Source organism: Patagioenas fasciata, chromosome 17 (genome assembly GCF_037038585.1).
Source record: "Patagioenas fasciata isolate bPatFas1 chromosome 17, bPatFas1.hap1, whole genome shotgun sequence".
In the NCBI taxonomy this organism is placed as follows: domain Eukaryota; kingdom Metazoa; phylum Chordata; class Aves; order Columbiformes; family Columbidae; genus Patagioenas; species Patagioenas fasciata.
The window spans coordinates 301,609-321,630 of record NC_092536.1 but is presented as its reverse complement, the minus strand read 5'-3'; the positions used below and the strand labels follow the sequence as shown (position 1 = coordinate 321,630).

At 50.6% G+C, this 20,022-nt stretch overlaps 1 protein-coding gene across 27 annotated transcripts in view; it reads left to right on the top strand.

Moving 5' to 3' along the window:
- Positions 1-20,022, top strand: part of FBRSL1 (fibrosin like 1) — a 464,112-nt gene that overhangs the window by 387,954 nt on the left and 56,136 nt on the right. For all 27 annotated transcript variants that reach the window (XM_071816110.1, XM_065851291.2, XM_071816112.1 and 24 more), the window contains one exon: positions 18,407-18,452. In XM_071816110.1, the coding sequence (XP_071672211.1) occupies positions 18,407-18,452 (46 nt within the window). The remainder of the gene's footprint in view (positions 1-18,406; positions 18,453-20,022) is intronic.

Here is a 20,022-nt window from a genome sequence, read left to right as displayed (position 1 = left end):
CGGACGCGATGCTTTTCATGTGATCGTTCTCCCTGTCCTGGAATCAAAGCTGTGTAGAGTCTTCCCCCTCCTCTCAGAAATGTGGCTCTTTGGTTTGGAGACCAACTAGATATCAATTCAGATAAACCAGATGTGGTCCACAAATCTTTAGGCTGGGGAAGGGTGGCTTAGCGTTTGTTGTATTTTTACCACACGTGTCTTTCTGTTGTGTGTCGGACATGGTTTTTAGGTGTCCAAACAAATAAGCACTGACTGAGATCAGGTGCACAGTCTGTCCTAACAGAGGTAGGGCAGGAGTCTTTGATGGAGCTGTAGTTCTTCAGTAATTATTGTACTGTTATAAAGATGCCATCTCCTGGCTGTAGCCCAGGTAGATCTGAAATACCCACCACAATACATTGCAGTACTAACGCAAAAAAAGATGGGGAAAAAATAGTTTGTTACTTGTTCCTTCAGGGTAGTTGAGCTTTTTGGCCATCCGTCTGCCCCAGCCTTCGGACCGTGACCAAACCCTTGTACGGGAGGTTTTCTTTTCATCCCGTTGCTCCCCTGGTCTGTCGCTGCCGAGCTTTAGGGCCCATGTCAGACAAGTGTGTTCCAGACGGGTCGTCAGTGGCTGCCGCTGGGCGCCTCGTCTTCGCCAGCACTCGTGGCTGCGGCCGGGGAGCTGGGCCGCGGGAGGCCGGTGCGGGTTGGCTCAGTAGAGGTTCACGTCCAACGCAACCACCTGCTGCAAGCAGGCTACGAGAACCCCTGCGAATGGAGCAGTATTAAATCTGAACCTTGCAAAGATGTCTGAAAGCCAGCAGAGCGGGTGGCTGGAAGATTAACTCTGCATGAGGATGCTTTGGAGAGCACAGAGCCACAATAGCAGTTTCAGTGCCAGCTTTGTCCCAGCTGCCAGGAGGGACTTTGTCAGGGGAGTCCTTTGCCATGGTACCGGTCCCCCAGCTGCTGGAACAATTGCTTGAGACTGCTGGCAGTCGTCGTGATTAAAGCAGCCTTCAGGCAGCTTTATTTTGCATGGGCAGTTATCCAGGCCCAGGCTCAGCCTGCGAGGATCGGGGAAGTTGGCCGTGTTGTGCCCTTGTGCAGCGCATCTCTTCTTCATCTGCGCTGCGGCGCCAGGCCCGGCGCTGTGGCTGTGGCTGGTCTGTCGCCACCCGATTGTCGTCCGTGAAACACCCCCAGTACCTCTGCCTGTTGGTTGATGTCACAAGATAGTTCATTTTCAGTTTTCTTTCTACATAAAGGAGACATTTAATTTAATTAATTATGTAAGTAATCACCTACCAAACTGGGATTTTAGCTGTATGGATTACTAATACAAACCAAGAGCACCCTTAAAACTTGAACCCCTTTTCTTTCTCTTAAGCTGTGTTGCCGCTGTTAGATCACGTTTACAAACCGAAAGTGCTGCGGGTACCAGTAAAGGAATCACTGATTCCATTGCAGGAACCAAACAGGGCTGCTTGCTCAGGCTTTGGTTTCTTCCTTAGGCCAGGTAGGGCCTTCCCTTTGCCTTTGTATTTTTAAAAAGGAGAGCCAGGAGGTATGTTTACCGAAATGGATCTTTGTCCCAATGGGAATGGCCCTCTTTTGCTTTCCTCTGCTTTCTTTATGTATGTAAATATATGTAAATGTATACAGAGGCTTGGATTTACCCTCTTCGTCTTCCCCTCCCATGTATAATGTATGTGTTAAACACGTAATCATTAATCAACTTTGTGGGGAGTGGAGACAAGAAGGGCTCTTTGATGATAGATGTATGCTTGTGACTGTGCTTGGGTGCGTGTTTATTAGGCAGCACGGTGCTATCAAAAGAAACTCCGGGTCCCCGAGGGTAAGAAACAGTGCAGGGAACAAATGGAGAGGAAAAAACGTCCAACCCCTCTTACTGTAAAACCCTCTGTCTTCTACCATCTGTCTCCTTCTTTGGCGTGAAATAAATTGGAGAGGGATGTTTGAATGGGGTGCTTGTTTGCAAGGCACAGCAACGTTGATGTAGAGCAGAAGCAAAGCTATGGCGAACGCTGCCTCTGCCGGCCGGGTGTCGGTGGCAGGATGACATTATTTCTTTTGTCTGTACATGCTGGAAGTGGTTTAAAGCAAAATGCCTCCAGGTTATCCTGCACAGGCACAGCTATTTCTTAGGATTTAATATCATGTTTGATGCTATGGAAGGCACAGATTGAAGGTGGTCGTTGCCCTGAGGTGTTCACAGTAAAGACAGCAAAAACCTCAGTGGTTCTTTGTGAGCACCCAGCTCAGAACGTGCTGCAGGCTGCTCTGCGCTGCTGAGGACAGCTCGGGCACCGGAGCGTCTTGTCTGGAGATTAAGGCAGAGATGCGGGGACTGACTTTGTTGCATTTCTCTTTCCGTGAGATAAGGCAGTAAGTCTTGGGACCTAAAAGCTTAGGTTGAATGTAGGAAACCAAACGTTTCCTTGACTGTATTACAGGGGAGCTTAGTCAGTCTTGTAGAGTTGTGCATATGGTCTTGCACAAAACAATGTTGTCCAAAACGGTAAAACTGGAATAGACGTATTTGGTGGAAAAATTAAAAACATAAATTATTTAAGTCCCTCATGTTATTTTTTACTGCTCATACTTAGCTTGTGCACATGCAAATGCTCGCTTAGAGAAATATCCAGTAAAACGTGTATTTTACATGAACTTAACAAGCGGTTTTGGCTCATTGGGCTCATTGCTGCGCCCTTTGCGGCCGGAGCCGCCGGGGCCTGCCTGCCGGGTCGTCCCACACGTGAGCTGGAAGTCCATGACATTCAGAGCCTCATCAGAATTTTCCTAAACTGTTGACTGTTAGTTTTGGAGGCCTTTCCATCATTTCATTTTTTGTGGAAGAAATAAACAAGGCATTGGTTTAAGAAAGTGTTTCAGCTACAGCGAGATTAAGCACATCTGTGGAGCTGAGCATTTGATCAAGTGCTTTTCTGACTGCACTTTCTAGAAGATGGATGTCACTTTGCTGCTCTTGCTAAGCTAATCAGAAGATGCTGGGGTCTGATCAGAGCCTTTTGTGCGTCTCCAAGATAGCGTCTCTGGAGGATCATTACACACATCCCTCTGCAGCGAGTACAAGGAGATTGTCACCGGGAAGGTGTTTGTCACTGCGTATTAACATGTGGGATTATTTTGCCTCTATTTTCACTGTCGGCTTTTCATCTCCTTACTAAGCAGGCACAGTCATGTCTGGGCTAAAATTGCAAAGGCTTCTTATAACACTGCATTTGTGCCCCCAGTTCAAGAAATAAGCCCCAGTAAAGGAGCTATTAGCTGCTGTGGGACATTTGAAGAGAGGTTTGGAAAGGGCACTGGCGTCAGCCCTTGCCCCCGAGAGGCCAAGGGGAGATGGGCCGGGGGAGCTCGGCGCTGGGCTCCTGGGGTTTAACAGCCTCTCGGCTCAACAGAGCGGCTGCTCTCCTGGCTGGGGAGCCTTGGGGAGCACCCGCTGGCTGGGGAGCGCCTGGCTGGCTGGGGAGCCTTGGAGAGCACCCGCTGGCTGGGGAGCCTTGGAGAGCACCCGCTGGCTGGGGAGCCTTGGGGAGCGCCTGGCTGACGGGGGGCACCCGTTTGCAGCTCGCCCTCGTGTTCCTGCCAGAAGCGTCTACTGGTGGTTGAACACACGCACCAGTGATGTCCCCCCTCCTCCAGCTGGGCCAACTTGCTTCTGCCAGCCTGGCCCCTTGGCAAGCCGTGTGTGTGTGTCCTGGAAACCTTCTCGCTGGTGGCTGAGCGTGGCACGCGTTAGCCAGCGGCTCAAGAAATGTTCCCGGCAGACATCACCACAAAGGGAGAAGAGCAAAGCTGGGTCCACACTTACTCACAGGTCCGTGGGCAAACGCGGTAGAAGGTTTCGGAACACAGAACCTCTGGCGGGACATCCACCATTCACTGCAAACAAAGCTTTACAGGCAAAATTGTATCAGCGCGTATGGAAAATAAACTTAGTAATTGCCCTGCAATTATGCCTGAGCATAACAACTGCTGTTAGAGAGACTGCCGTGCTGGAATACGTGTGTGTCTGGAGCTTCTTGAGACTCATCTGACTCCTAATCCAGTAACTTTTAGCATGCAGAACCGTGTTTTTGTTGAAAATAGTTGGTTAGTGATACAAGCCAGTAGGCTGGAGAAGTCCCTATGGTTTGTGCCTGAGGAAGCGGCCTGGTTTTGTGGTCAGCAGTTGGCATGATGTATGTTGGACTGCTTTAATGTTTTTTGGAACCCCACCAAGATGAGGGCTCTAGTACAAAATAAATAACTTCGGAGGAGCTGCACGGATGTAGCTGGTCCATAGCCACCCTGTTAGCTTCAGCTGGCTCGTAGAGTTCCTGTATGCAGAACACTGAGAACACAGGGCTTTTTGAAATGAAGCTGGCTGTTCCCTGTGTCAGATTGGTTCGTGTCTGTACGGATGGTTTCTCAACTGGAATTGCCAGTAACATCATCGGCAAAGGCTTTGAATGACTTCTTTGTTCATTTGGGTTTGGGGGATTTTCTTGTTTTGTCTCTCTGATTGTATTCATAAAGGAAAAATTGCAAAGAAAAGAGCCAAAGGAAAGCCAAGAAGCGTTGTACAAGAAGGAAAACATTATAGCAGGGAGGCATGATGTATTGGAAGTGAAAGACCATTCCTGTCTACTGGGGATGTTCTCAAGAATGTGAGTGTGCGTGCGTACCAGAAGAATGGGAAAGGAAGGGCTGACATTTGTGGGGTTCAGACAAAAGAATGTGCATCTTTTTCCCTTCGTATCAAGTGCTCCATGGAAATTAAATTTTCCCCTTGGTGCAGGGGAAGTTCCTGTCCAGAATGGATCACAGCACGATGGCGACGGGAAAGAGCTTTATCTTCCGCTACCGTGCTCCACGGGGCATTTATTTGAGGAGCGTAGTGAGGACACGCATCTGGACAAACACAGCACCAGGCACAGGCACACTAACGCGCTGAACCCGAGTGTATTTTGGTGTACTGCAGGTGACAGAAAGGAAACCGAGTTGAGCAGGGTCAAAACTTACTTCCCATGAACTGTCTCTCTCCGTCTCTTCACGTGCTTTGGCTTATGAACGTACAGATCTCCTTCTGTAAGGGAGAAAACCCATTTGAATCCCATGAAACAAGTTTGATTTAAGAGAAAAGTTGAAAATTCGAGAGTGACGACCTGGCTGGTGAGGACCGGGAAGGTTTCCGTGCTGTGGATGGAGGGCACAAGGAGAGCGGGCAAATCCCTGGCCCAGGGCTCAGAGCGGCTGCCGGTGCCACAGCTGATTCCTGAGACTGCGATGTGGTGGAGGAGGTCTGGCGTTGGCTGAGTTACTCGTAGATTGGGGAGGGCGATGCGATGCAGGAACTGAGAGTCTTTTAGGTTTTTTGGAGACCAGGATGAGAAGATTGTTTGTGAAAGCAACTGGAATGGGGCATGGAAAAATCCAGGACGGCTGTTTTTACCCATGAGGTGAAACTCTTGGGTTTGGACAGTAGCCAGTGGCACAGAGTAACAGAAACTTTGGGATTTGTGCATCCGCCACTTGACCAGTCCTTGCTGGAGGCTGTCAGCACGTGGAGCTGCCTGTTTGGAACCGTTCGAGCTGGAGTCAGCTCCCAGAAGACACTTGTTAATAACTCATGTCTCACCAGCCCTCTCCTCCTCCTCCTCTCCACTCCCTAAAATCTGGGCCGAGAGACTGTGCAGGAGCGGGGGCTCCTAAGCAGAGCCGCCCGGGCTGGGCCTGGCTGAGCTGAGCTGATCTGCTAAAGCCATCGCTGCTTCGCGCGGCAGCCGCGGCTCAGAGCGCAGCCGTGGTTGGACACGACGGGCTTTTCTGCCCACTTTAATGCTTTAAACAGGGCTGCGCGTTCAGCAGCTATGTGTGTAAGTGTTCTCCAGGCATTAGGAAAAGGCTTCTGTTTTCCAGAGAAGAGGGCAGAAGGGATGATGTGGGGCGGAGTGGGGACCGGTGACAGGGGAGCAGCCGGAAGGGAGGTTTGGGGCTGAGCTGGAGTGTGGGTGACCGTGGGCAGACGTGGTGCTGCACATAGACTTGCTAGGGCTCCCCACACCTGGTGTTAAATCAGAAAAAAGACTTCCACCTTCTGTTGCGGGGAGTTATGCTCTTCAGAGCTGAGTTCGACAGTTGTTATTGCAATTTTGTGGTGCTCTTTTGATTTACAGCTGTTTTTACGACCATTGAGACAGCCACAAATCGAGGAAATCTCATAAAACAGAGAGTAAACGTCTCCTTCACAACCCAGGCAGAGTTTTGGCATCCGTGCTTATTCCATAGAGCAGGATGTGTAAACAATATTGTGTCCCCTGAGTGGCTGATATCAGTACAGTTAAGTGGTAACAGCTTGAAAAATGCATTTCTCGTATATTAGCGGTAAAACTCGAAATGGGCCCCCAGGCTAAAGTAAATTGGTGACATTTTGCAGCAGAAAGGGAAAAAAAAATAAAGGCAAGGATTGGGAATGCAGAGCCCCAGCTTTGAAAGCAGTGGGACTGGAGCCAGAGTTGGATTTATCTGCATTATTGCAGTACGGAAATAAATGGATCCAGCACACTTGTTGCAAAGCACATCTAATTGGAGAAGACAGATTGTATGTTGGCTGCGCATGGTGGACTGCCCCTTCACCGCCTTCTTGCACAGAAGAGGGGGTCACTTAGTGCCATGTTTGATCAAAGTATAACACGAGAGCTTCTTTTTTGCCTTGCCGTCTAACACAGGGAAGTGCTCCGTGTCCCTTCTCTATCAAAATAGGTGAAACCGCTTTGCTGCCTCCATTTGTAGGTACATTTATATGCTGTCTTGCCTCCTTCTTCTTAGGAGTTCTGATCCCGTCTGTTGAGTCTTCAAGCACTGATGCCCCCTGTGATGTGCCCTCTGGGGGTGAGGGTGCGGGAACAGGGCTGCGCGGAACAGCTGCTCCAGCAGAGACTTTTTTCCCTAAAACATAGAAACACGGGGCACGGGAGGGACGGGTTGATGGGCAGACTTGACGATAAAGTTTAAAAAGTCAATCTGATAAGCACTGGAGAGACACCTTCTAAAATTTCACCGTGTTTTGGGATTACCACATCCACATTGTTTACGCGGTGAATATTTGATGTTTCCTCCATGTATAGAGTTGCTGTGGTCTGACTGGGGTGACGGGAGGCGTCGTCACCTGTAGCCCCCTCCTCCAACAGCCGAGCGCAGCGCACGGTGCCGCCGGCTGGGCGAGCCCGGTGCGCGCTGGCACAGGGCGGCGGTGGCCGCTCGCGGAGCCTGGCACGGGCTTTTCGCATCGAAAAGGCGGTGTTCTTTCCCTGGGCTAATATTCAGAATCTGCTTGCCCATTTCTAAGTAACCAGATGGATCTTGTTAAAACTTGGGCATCTGCAAGGGTTCTTCGGCCCATAATGTGGGTGGTTGAGGAAGTAGTTTTCTCATGGCATCAAGAGAGGAGGAGAAGGCAGGTACCGTTCGTTTTGGTTTGATCCTGCCTGGCAGCGCTGCCTGGAAGGGCTGGCCCCGAGCGGCTCGGGAGGTGCGGCCGTCCGCGTCTGCACTTCTCCCGTTCCCGGGGCCAAAACGGGGAGGGACGTTCCCTGAGATCACGCGCGAGCCCCACGCTGTCGGTGGCAAAGCTGCGGGGAGTGCCATGTTTGTCCAGAGGTTATTTGTTGAATTGTTCGCTGGTGTGTTCAGAGAAAGGACTGGGACGGAGGCGGCTGTGGTGTGTGCTCATTGATGTCTTCATGTTGGTAACATTTTTCTTGAAGTTTTGCCTTCTGGAGTCATGTTTACATATACATCTCAGTTTACATATATATATATTACATTTTCAAGGAAAAATCTGGCTGTGTCTTGGTTGCAAGGATTAACATGGAAAACTTGAAGACACAAATGTGTGTCAATAAATGTAGACAGTTGCCCAATTTGTTTTCCTTTAAAGATGTATCCGTTTTTACATCTCTTTAGCACGGGTCCCCTTGGTGTTCATAATGACTTTGCCTTGTCCTGGCGCAGGCACGAAGCTGCAGGGCCGCAGCCGGTACCAGCACTGGAATGCAGGAAGAGCAGTGCCGGAGCCACAGTCCACGGGGACGGGCAGATCGCCTGAATCCCCGCGCTCTTACCGTGACAAAGTGCTTGGAGGGGTAGGGCCGGCACCGCTCCACTGCGATTCACACGACTAATGCTCATCTTGTAATGAGAGTCTCTTCTACATGTAATTTCTGATGGGAATGAAAATTTCCCGGTAAACCTCTTAGTGAGGCTGCTGAATTCAAAAGAGGAGGTACTTCTTGGGTGGTGGAGCCCGCCTGAACCACAGGGTCTCTGGGCCCGCGTCAGGAGCTGCTCCGGGTGCCAATGCTCCCACATGCAACCACATCCTTCTGGGGGCCAGCGGTCCCGTCCGAGAGCTCTTGGTCTCCTGGGGTTCGCCCCGACGTTCAGGATGAATGCACCCAGCACACGGCAGCTTTGGGTGAAGCCAGGGATGCATTTTATGTCCAAATGGAGACATTTTCTGTATAAAAGGGGAGCCCACTTCAGAAGCCCCATCCTCCTCCTGGACTGCACAGCTGTGAAAGGAGTGGACCTGGGAAAGAACAGGGCTTTTGTGCAGCACAGTTATGTGTTTAACATAATAAATGTTTATTGTCCTCTGGAGCAAAGGAGCAATAGGCTCAATTATAGCCTGGGGAGGGAAAGCTAGAATCATGAGGTACAGGCTGTTAATTATCTTTCTTTCTTCAGTTGTCATAATGTGCTGGGTTTGCCTGCAGCTCTCCCCCTCCTGCTGCTCCCGTGCCTTCACCGCCATTGCTAAAGCCTCTGCTCCCGTACCGCTGCGGTGCCTCCGCCATCGCTAAAGCCTCTGCTCCCGTACCGCTGCGGTGCCTCCGCCATCGCTAAAGCCTCTGCTCCCGTACCGCTGCGGTGCCTCCGCCATCGCTAAAGCCTCTGCTCCCGTACCGCTGCGGTGCCTCCGCCATCGCTAAAGCCTCTGCTCCCGTACCGCTGCGCTGCCTCCACCATCGAAAGCCTCTGCTCCCGTACTGCTGCGGCCTCCTCCTCTCCGGCCGCCTGCTCTTTCATTTGTAAGGCATCTCCTGCCTCCTGAGAGATTTGTGACTTCTCTCCCAGCAGCCGCTCACAGTGATAAAGGCCCTCAGACTGCCTCTCTCTGATTAATCAGCCCTGGTGCAGCCTCGATAGGGTGTTAATTTGTAAACTCAGTGGACAGGCAGCCGTGATAAGCCTCTGCAGCTGCTGTGTGTCTGCAGGGGGATGGGCAGATAAGGCTTCAGCCCTGGGATACAGCCAAGAAATATTTTGGAGCAGTGAATTAGAAACAACAACAACAAAAGCGCCTTCTGCAGAGACGCTGCTGTGAGGGTGCTGTGGGAAATGCACCACGTTTCAATGGCAGTGGACAAGAGCTGCCTTTCTGATAAGCTCCCTGACCCCCCAGCCCAGGAAAAGGGCCACGTCAGGATGGCATCCCTAACTGGGAACTTCTGTCACAAGGGTGTACGTGTGTCAGGCGTCATGGTCCGGGCTAGGAGGGCGATGCAGTCTTCACTGTGTCTCGTGAATCTGTTGCAGTTAGCCTGATCCTTTTCAGAGAATCTGGTGCTGGTTTGCCTGACGGCTGTCTGGCAGGACATGTCACCCGCAAAACAGGGATGGGCACCAGGGGTGTCCAGAACAGCATCAATGTCAAATGGGTTTTGAGTATTCCCAAACGTTTTCTGTGATGTGGTTCACATCAAGTGCGGTACAGGGTCCACTACGTATCTGGCATACGGATTAAAAATGAGAAGGCAGCATTTCCCCTGAACAGCAGAGCATCCTGAGCGGTCCGAGGCCGCGCGGTGTGGCCGTGGCCTGAGGAGCGCCCGGGCGCGGCGCTGGGCTCTGCGGCGCTGGGCTCTGCGGCGCTGGGCTCTGCGGTGCCTCGGCAGGCTGGAGCGCGCTGCAGAGACGACCGGCCTGTGTTCTGCTTGCCTGTTGGAGGTGGTTGTGCTGGATGTTTTAGTAGGCTCATGCAGTTTTCCTTTTTTCATCTAAGCGACTGTTTTCTTCCAAAGTTGAAAGGAAGAGATATTCTGCTGAATTTGCATCAGCTCTTTGGTTGAGCTGAATCGTAATGATTCTGCCATTGTTGGCCTCCCTAATCGTTCTAATATTATCTGACAACACGCAACAGACCATGGAAGAGGTTCCTTCCCTGTCTGCCGATGCAGGTTGTTATTCAGTGCAGTTTTGAACTGCAGCAATTTTCAGACAGTGACCTTTTTAGGAAATCAAATGTCTCGCAAAACCCTCTTGGTCTAACTGTGATTTATAGCCATTTGTGTTGGAGAAGGCTGCAGGTGGGATTTGGGTGACACGTAATTGGTTAAAAGGCACAATACGCTGAAGGTTGGGCTGCTGGCACAGCGGCGGCAGGAGCCACAGGAACGAGCTGCCTGGCGCGGCCCTCCTCCCCCCGCCCGGCGCGCTCAGGGCCTGCCCGCGGGCCGGGGCTGCCGTGAGCGCCGGCGCCTGGCAGGGAGCGCAGCCCGGGTTTGTTCTCGCGTGCCAAGCCCTGCGTGGCATTCCCAGTTGGTGCCAGCGTTTGCACTCTTGCTCAGTTTGACAGAAACCAGGACATGAGGTGTGAATTCGTGTCTGCATCCTCCCAGGAGAGACCTGGGATAATGAAATGCCGAGGCAGCCCTGGGAGCCGCAGAGTAATTTGGGAGGTACCAAACAACAGTCTGCCACCTGTCATTTGCAGAGCAGGCCCTGCTCTCCCCATCACTCTTCCTACAAGGCAGCCTTTGAATTATAAGAAGTTGTAGGTAGTTCTGCAAAGAGCACTCCCCGATCCATTTGATTTAGTGAAAATAAAAACCCGTATCCCAGCCAAACAGATATCCTGGCTAGATAGTTTCAAGCTGTAATGACAGTAATACAAGTTACGATAGTAGTATATTACACCGTGTTCCCAACTTGTTGTATTTGTAGGCAGGTTTTCCCCTACATCAGTAGCCAAAGCTGAATCGGTAACCGCGTCTGCAGTTGCCTGTGTCAGTGTCTGGGTAACAGAGACGTTTTCAGTGTTGGAAACCCAGTCTGAAGAGCCTGCCTGTTGAGGAGGGCTCACTCTCGGGGAAAAAGCGTGACATCTCTGTTGGTTCAGATGTTTAAAGCAGATTGCACAAAGCGTGTCCTGGAGAAGGGTTGTTCGCTGACCGGGTGTGTACCGGTTGCCGGTAGCGTGGGCACCTTGCTGCCTCGGAGCGGCGGTGGGAGGCGCGGCCTGGTGCGGCACCAGGAGGGGACTCTCCTCAGGGTGTCGTTTGTAGGCCAGACTACCCAGAAGCTAAGTCAGCAGTGTTGTACGTGAGCACAGAGGTTAAAACAACCCAGTGTGAGAAAAAGAAGAGCGACATCCAGCTGACGTTGTGCTCTGTCGTCTTTTTCCTGCTGACCGTAGCGGGCACTTGTTTGGTGGGCACAGGCCAGGACGTGGCGCGTGCGGCCGCGTGCAGGTGGGGCAGTCGGTGCTGGCTGGAATGGAGAGTGAGGAATGTAAAATTAAGGTAGGTTTTGGTGGCAATTTGGGAGCTGAGGTTTGAGGGAGGAGGATACTGAGACAGAGACCAACTGCACCTTAATTTAAATTAGGACATGTAAGCACAGTAACTTTTAGCAAGGATTTTGGCTGAGTTTACTGAGGAACAGCTGGACGGTTTCTCCTCTGGTCCGGGTCTCCTCAGACAGCGGAGGCACCGTTTGCAGCTGTGGGACCGGCCTTGCTGAGGCCCGGGAGCTCCCGGCTTCCTCCCTTCTCCTCCTTTACTGAATTTTTTTAAGTGCATGTATTTATTTATTTATTGGAGCTGAGCTGGGAAGGAGAGGGAGTTTGATCTTTTCCTTTGGGAAGCAGCAACTGCTCAGAGGAAGATGAATCATAAGGCATGGCCAATGGAGGGAATAGGATGGGGAAAACCCCGGGCTCTCGCCGTTCTCCAGGGGCTGGAGGGATGGTTCGGGAGGAGGCGGAAGAGGACTTGGCGAGCCTGTGCCCCGAGGCTCTGATGCAGCGGGGCAGCGCTGGGTTGCCCTTCGCCGTGGTGCGGGGCTCCTGTGCGCGACGCGCCGACGGACCGCGGCAGCCTGTGTTGGAGAATTAGAGTCGCTGCTTAATCTAAGCTAGTTTGGTCTATCCCGAGTTGGTTGTGAAGTGATGAGGAACATGCTCTGGACACAAAATGGTGTTGTTTTAAGCTTTTCACCGTGTTGCCAAAAGAGGAGGTCCAAACAAAACTGTAACATGGAACTTGGGGAGAAGCGCTGAGCTTGGTTGCTCCTTGCCCTGGGCTGAATCAAACTGTCTGCACAACACTTCCTTCGGTGCCTTCCAGGCAGCATCCACTCTGCTTTGCTTTCTGTTTGTCATCATGGAAAGTCAGTGTAATTCAGTGGTGAATTGGGACCAGTGATCTCGGCTTCTGGGACCTCTGTGGCCTAGGTTAATTCTCTGTTCACAGACCTGTGGTAGCTTCTCAAAGGGGCTGTTGTAAAAATAGTCATGGTTATACAAACTGCTGAGAGAAATAGGCATTCTTGGAAGAAATAGTGAACAAGAGAGGAGTGTGTTGTGAAAAGCCCTTTCCAGGAGTACAGCCGTACTGAATATGCATGTGCTAAATGAATGTGAGGTGGGAACCTAAACAAATATGTTGCTGTATGAAAGTGCAGTCCAAGAACCGTTTTGTTTCTGGTCAACCTTCTGTAGAGTGAACTCTCCTGCAAGATACAGATTGCCCATCAGTACCTCCCAGAGATGGCCTAGAATCAAAATTGAAGTAGAAGTATCTGGGGCATTTACGGTATTGCCGTTTCAATAAGCAGTTGCCTGTTCAGGGTGCTGCACGGTTCACTGTGATGGTGTAGCTGAAGGCACAACTGAAGTTTTAGGATTGTTGCAAGAAAGCTGAAGGTCTGTCTGGCACTCGTTCTTGCTTAGGGAATAATCCTTAGTATTAGTCCTTATTTGCATTGGATGTCATAAGTGATCCTGACCATCAGCTGGAACTAGATTTTTCAGAGCAGCCTGTTCACCATTCAGGATCCAGACGGCTTTTCGGAAGTGATCCCTTCCCGATAGCTCCGGTCTTTGTGCCTTGAGGGCGGCTGCGGGGTGCTGAGCGCTCCTGAGAGCCCAATGATGCTTCTGTGTGGCGCTGTGGGGAGGGAAGGGGACAGGGAACATCTCTGCTGTTGGAAGACAACCACGAGCTGCCGCGTGGGTCTGTACGAGTCCGTTGTGTGTCCCGTTCCCTCGTGCTTGGTCCCTCGCACAGCTGGTTTAGCCCTGTCCCAGCCAGCCGTGCGCTGCGATGCTGGGCCTTCTAGAAGGTGCTGCAGGAGGGTAGTTGGTGTACTTCTCACTCCAGCTCGCTTTCCTGTGATGCTGCATGAAATGACTGACTCGCAGATCTAACTCTTCTTTTGTCCTCTTAATAGAGCTGTGGTTTTCCTCCAAAAATAATCCTGGTTGTGAAAAGGCCGCAGGTTCCCTTGAAACATCCCCTCACAATGCAGGCAGTGTTTCCCGTGGGCTGCTTCTGCATTCTGGAATGTGTTAGATACTTTCTTGGTCTTAAGGGTGAACTTTAGTTTGGTTTTGTGTGTGTGATTTCTAGGCTCCTCTTGCACCTTTCCAAATGGGTTGATTTCCACTTCCTATAGAAGAATCACAACCTGAACAATACCTTCCTGTTTTAGGTGTTGCTCTTGTATTACTGAATGAAGGGATCTGGTATAAATGACTTAGAGAATCACCTGGAAAATAGTAAAGCAGTACTGACATGTGCTGAAATTCTCTACTAGACAAGCGACCAAGTGGCGTCGGAGGGGTAGGTGAAAGCAGGGAAACAGCTCAAAGGGAAGAATGAAAATTGATCCACCATTTGCAGATAGTGGCCGTGCTTTATGCTGGAAGTTCCTCTAGGTGTGTCCACTACTTTTGGTTTGGATATCTCCTGGAGAAGCGTTTTCTTGAGAGCTTTTTAGTGCTTGCTAGGTTCAGTAAGAGTGTGAAAACAGCCTCTCTTGAGACCAGCTCTTGGCTGTTCAGAAGATAGGCAGCCATCCAGAAATATAATGTAAACTCTGTTTTATTGCCTCCTTTTCCTCCTGCCTGCGGAAGTGGGCTCAGCCGTGGAGGGGGTGCCTGCCTTGTGCGCTGTAGGGAATCGCCTCCCCGGTCCCTTACACCACGTAGCCTTGCTCCTGGTGAACCTGAGCTGCAGCCGTGTTGGCAGCTTCCAGCTGCCTGCTCCGGCGCCTGGGGCGGCTGGGGGGTCCGGCACTGGGTGCTCCAGGAGGCTGCACGGGGGTCAGAGCGCCCCTGCTGCTGGGGACACGGAGCAGCTTTGCTCAGTTAGCCATTTTACAGGCTACAGAGAAAGGAGAAGAAAAACAACCAAACAAACAGGTAATTACTATGAGGCCTGACATAGTGAATAATCCTGTCTCTGTCAGATGATGTTGTTCTGTCATATATAATCATTAAATTATAATCTGTCAGAGCTCTTACACCTTTCAGCTGCCTTGGCTTGGTGGGAACCGGGATGAATGAGGCGTGGACTTCATTATGCCTCACTGTTCCCCTTCAGAGGAGAGCGTGTGCTAAATCCTTCGTGGTTACCACCTTCCATTTTGAGGAAAAAACTGCTTTTGCTAAGCTTTTAGTGCTGAAAATGGAATCTGAGTTTATATGTGGTAGGTCCAAGGCGAGGAAGAAGGAGGGAGTGCAGCACCGCTCCTCTGCTTGCCCTCTGCAAACCGGGGGGGAGTAGAAACGTATTCACGTGGTTTCAAACTGACACAGAACTGGGTGGGGACATTCTCCCCTTTAGATCTGGTGTAGAAAAGAAAGAAACTCAGAATGGGGCAGAGGATTGCTAACTTGGTTGAATAAACCACAAAGGGGGACCCGCAAGGCTTGGTGCAGATCTGAGCGTGTCATCAAAAGGGTGCTGGGCCTTACAGATTTCAGCAACATGAGGCTACCTCAGAGACTGTGCTGCTCTCCGAAATCACTGGTGTGTGTTTCACTTTGGGGACGGATGTTAGATGTGCTTAAAGTGCAAAGGTGGTTGTTGGGAGTGAGAGTGGGTCTTTACAAGCGGCCGTTTTTGCGGAAAGGTGCCTGTCGTGGGCTCTGCTGTGGCGCTCGCTCCGTGGGGCTGGGGCACGAGCAGCGAATGCACAAGCAGGGCCGGAGGTGTCTTGTGTTGTTCGAATGCACAAGGAGGGCTGGAGGTGTCTTTCGTTGTTCGCTTCAGGCTGGGGACGTTTCTCTGCCTTATTAAGCAACAAAAGGGACTGGGGGGCACTGAAAGAGCCGAGGGTGCCTGGAGCCGCTGCAGCCGCCCTGGCCCCTGGGTGGTGCTGGAGGTGCAGACGGGCGGAGGCAGTGGAAGGGGGGAAGGAAACTTCTGGTTTCATCAAAAAAGTGTGATTTCCTGGGATGGCTTGGACCCACCCACAGAAAGGACTCCAAGTGCCTGCATTTGCTCACAAGTGAAGAATTCCACTTATTTTTTTTTCCTAATTCTTTCTTAAACATATGCAAATGATTTGCCTGAAACAGCAGGAAGTTTGGGAGGAGACTTGTTAGGCAGATGCATGGGTTTGCTGGATTCTTTCGCTCATTAGCGGGCTCCCTCAGTCACATAGGTTTTATTGTATGCTTCCTTTAAAGGGTGGCTGAGGGAACTGAATGATGTTTTCAGACTCTTCCTCCCCCAGCTTCCCTCCTGCCTGAGCAGCAGCTCGCGGAATATCCTACAGCACAGGCATTCACTGTTTCAGAATGGTGCTCATGCCAAAAAACACTCAGATCTGGAGTTAGAAATCACCAGAAGTGAGAGCAGAGTTACTGTAAACTCCAGGTGTAGAGGTTTGTGTCTGTAAACTGTGGCCGTGATGTTGAGAACGCTGCTCTGTAAATGTTGACTCTGATTATTGAAGGTGGTGCCACACACTGTTATCAGAAGACTGAGCAATAATCCGTGTGTCTTCCTCTTAAAAGTGTATTTTCTCGCTTGACTTCCTTAAACATTGTTTTTATATGGCTTGGACCTACAGCAACTGAGATCTTTAGCTCCTGATTAAACAGTGCCGGTCTGTATTAGATCCTCGGGGCTGAATTACGCAGATGGGAGCGAGCTGGTGGTTGCCGTGAAGTTGGCAGGACCCAACTCTCCAGATGAGGCAAAGCACCGAGCTGGGCTGGTGTGGCAGCGGCTGGCGGGGACAGTGCGGGGACAACCGGGACAGCGGGGGGACAGCCGGGGACAAAGGGGGACAGCCGGGGACAACGGGGGACAACCGGGACAGCGGGGGGACAGCCGGGGACAAAGGGGGACAGCGGGGGGACAGCCGGGGACAACGGGGGACAGCCGGGACAGCAGGGGGACAGCCGGGGCAGGGCCGTGGCTCCTCTCGGAACCGGCACTCGGGAGTTGTGGCTCGGCTGCCGATGTGCTGCGTGGGCTTTAGTGCAAGCACAGCCCAGTTTCATTGCCCGGAAAATGGGACCGTCTCATTTGTTCAGGTGCCAGGTGTCCTGGTGCTCGCGGGGCGCTGCGCGGCGAGGTCCCGCTCTGTGTCAGCTGGTGCTGTGCGTGAGCTCCCGGGGCGGTGGGTGTGGTGTGTGCTGTGTGCGTGGTGACTTTGCGTGGACTGTAAGTGAAAGATCTCTGAGCAGTGGGTTGTGAATTCAGAGCTGGCTGTCGACGTGATGTACACCGCTGTTGTTGCTCTGTGTGACACTGTTACACTTTCTTTGCAAACCGGCCTAGGCAAAACCTTGTTTAATCCTGGTTCTTCCTCTCTTTACTCCGCGCAGTGAAGGGATCGTGCAGGTAACTGATTTTCCCTGAGATTTCAGGATCCTTTGCTGAGCTGTGTAACGCTCATACATGCCACAGCTACACATGCAGCTTTGTCGTGGACATGATTCAGAATTTCTTTCTTATGTGTCTCAGCCTCAACCTATTTTCATGTCGTTTTCCCTTTTTTATACATTTGCATTAAATAAGACATTCAGTGCAAGCTTGCAGTGCCACTTTACTTAGAAATAACATTAATAGATCACTCTTTCTTGTTTCTTACTGTATCTCACACAGATCTTCTTGCATTTTACTATTTGTTTTGGGTTTTTTTCCTTCTGAGTCATCATTAAAAATACGTAACGAGGTAATACAATTCATGGTGTTCTTTATGATATAAATCTCCTAAGGCACATTAGAATAAAATCAATAAAACAAAAAATAAAACCAGCTTGGTTCAGCCACGTGTTGAGTTAGTTCGTTGTTTTTAAGGCAGAGCACAGAACGGCTTTTTGCACTCGCAGTGTGTTCACCCTCCAGCTTCGTCCGTCGCCCCGTTGACGCCGTGCTCCTCCGGGCTGTCCTGCAGCTGCAGGAGCGTCGGCCGAGCTCCCCGCGCCAGGCCGGCTCTGGCGCTGGCTCTGGCTCTGTAGAGGCCGCTTGCTGTTTTATCAGATAGCAAGGAGGAAAAGCTCGTGTTGAAACAGATTGACTGTTTGACATCAGAGCGCGGAGGGAAGGAAACCATCAAATCAACTCATAAAAGCTTTATTTACGATGAATGGACGTTCTTTCCTGTATGTCATTATCATCTTGTCTGTAACCCAGTGACCCTGATTATTGTGAAGCTGTTTACAAGGTTTAGGTTAATTGGATTTCTTTAGCTATTTCCCAGAGCGGCGAGGAGCACAAACACAAATGCTGTGGAGCTCCAGCAGCAAAGTGCGACCCCGTTTGCAGGGAGATGGGCTTCTCCCAAGAGGAAGGCATTTTATTTCATACTCAACTAAGTGCATAGCAGCATGTACCTGTCATTTGGCATAATATTGTGTAACACCCTCGTTCATACGGATGTGTTCAGTTGCAACTTGTGTTTCCAACACAGAAATTACATTTTGCATGTTCAGCAAGAAATGAGCTTATTTTCAAAGAGAGAGGCTTTGATTTTTTTTTTTCCTTGAGCTTGATAGCAGTTTCACTGGTTTTGTTTTCATATGAGAAATCATGGATAAAATAGCTGTGCATTGCATGGCTGCCTAAATAAACGGGACAGGAGGATGTAGCTGGGTGAGATCAGGACAGTACTTGGGTACGCTTTGCTTTCATCTTCTTAGGATGCATGCTTATTCTTTAATGGCACAACATTGCACCCTCCAGGTGCGATGTGTAATTGCAGGTCTACAGATAACCGACTTGGTTTATGAGCTGTGTTTTTGTGAGCAAGCCTTCCTACATTCTCCTTTAGTGTTATTCACCCTCTTTTTCTCTTTCTTTTTCAGGCTTCTGTAGGCTCTGAGAAGCTGTTCTCTCCTGCAGCAAATAAAGGTAAGTGATCTGGAGAAGTGCTTTCTTTATCTTAGAGCAAGAGATTTGAGTTGTGGATCCATGTCGTGCACATAGCAGGACAGCAGCTTGGCCGGTGCCTTTCGTTTTGCCGCACACGTTGTCATGAAGATCAGCTTTACAGGCTTGTGATGACAAAGTTAACATTTCGAGCTGCGTTGTCTCAGTGCGGGGTGGGAGTTCTTCTACCAGCCGGATTTGTCATGAACATCTTAGGGAAGGGGATTACTGACAAAGTCAGCCTTTGCTGTAGATGTGCTGCTCCCGCTAAGACAATCAAACCTTTTTCTTTTTTAAAGCAACGTTTCAGTGTTATTTGTATCACCCTTACAAGGGCTCATACATCCCTCTTCCGCCAGTGCATCCAGAGCATTTGTGTCTGTACATCTGGGTTCTCCAAAACAAGGTGGCGGGCACTCGGGTGCTCGGCACGTTTGGTTTGCAGCTCCCACCAGTGCTGTTAATTGAGAGTTACCTGTGATACGCACTGGGTGTTGCTAAGAGACTGCACCGGTTCAGATTCCCCGCGGGAGGTACCGTGACATCTCTCTAAATATGCCAAGCCCTCCTTCGAGGGCTCGGTACAGCCGTAAAACAGAGCTCCTCTGTTTTAATGTGTTCTCGGGGATAATCTCACTGAGATGGGTGCTAGGCAAAAATACTGAAGAAACAGCCGTGGAGAGGGCAAGCGTCGTGCGTGATGGGAAGCGTCGTGCGTGATGGGAAGCGTCGTGCGTGATGGACAGCGTTGTGCGTGATGGAAGCGTCGTGCTGGAATGGTTCCGCTCCATCGTGTGAGGAGGCTGCGATGTGTCTCTGAATTGCCAGGTCGTGTGGCTGTTCTGCAGCATTCTCAGCAATGACCTGCAAAATAAAACCGGTTTAGAGCAATAATGAATACTAGGGATATACAAATATCCCAAAGATGGGAGCTGAGGCACATTAACAAGTACTGATGAAATAACCTTCTTGCATTATTTCAAGGGAGCCAAGAAAAGAATAATTTTCAGTTGTGTAGGAGTAGGTGCTGGCCAAGGGCAGGAGCTTTGGTGGCTGTGTGCTGTCACCTGCGTCCAGGCCCGGTTTAGAGATGGGCTCTTTAGCAGCAGTGTTAGGCATTCTCTTTCTTTCCAAGCTTTGCAGATTTCCAGTGCCAAATGGGGAAACTGATGACAAGCCCATTATGTTATAACATTTGCGGATATTTTTATGAAAGTATCCAGCTTTTTCTGGGGGAAAGAGGGAAGTTTAAACAAATGGTGGGGAAGAGTATTTCATTTCTCTCCGCCTTGGCTCGCTAGAAGGCAAACCAGATTGCCCATACGGCACTGCCTCAGCAAAACAAAGATCTTGCCATCCTGCATAAACGCGTGGCGCAGAGATCTGCTGGAGGGGCTTGTGCTGAAGCACTGGCAGCTCTGTTGGCTCCTTCTCGTGCTGAAACCTGAGATCCCTCACCCCTTCCTTTCACAGAGCAGCTCAGCAACATGAGTTTTCAAAATAACCTCCCTATCAGAAGTTAAATCTGTGAATGCCTGTGAATTTGCTGTCT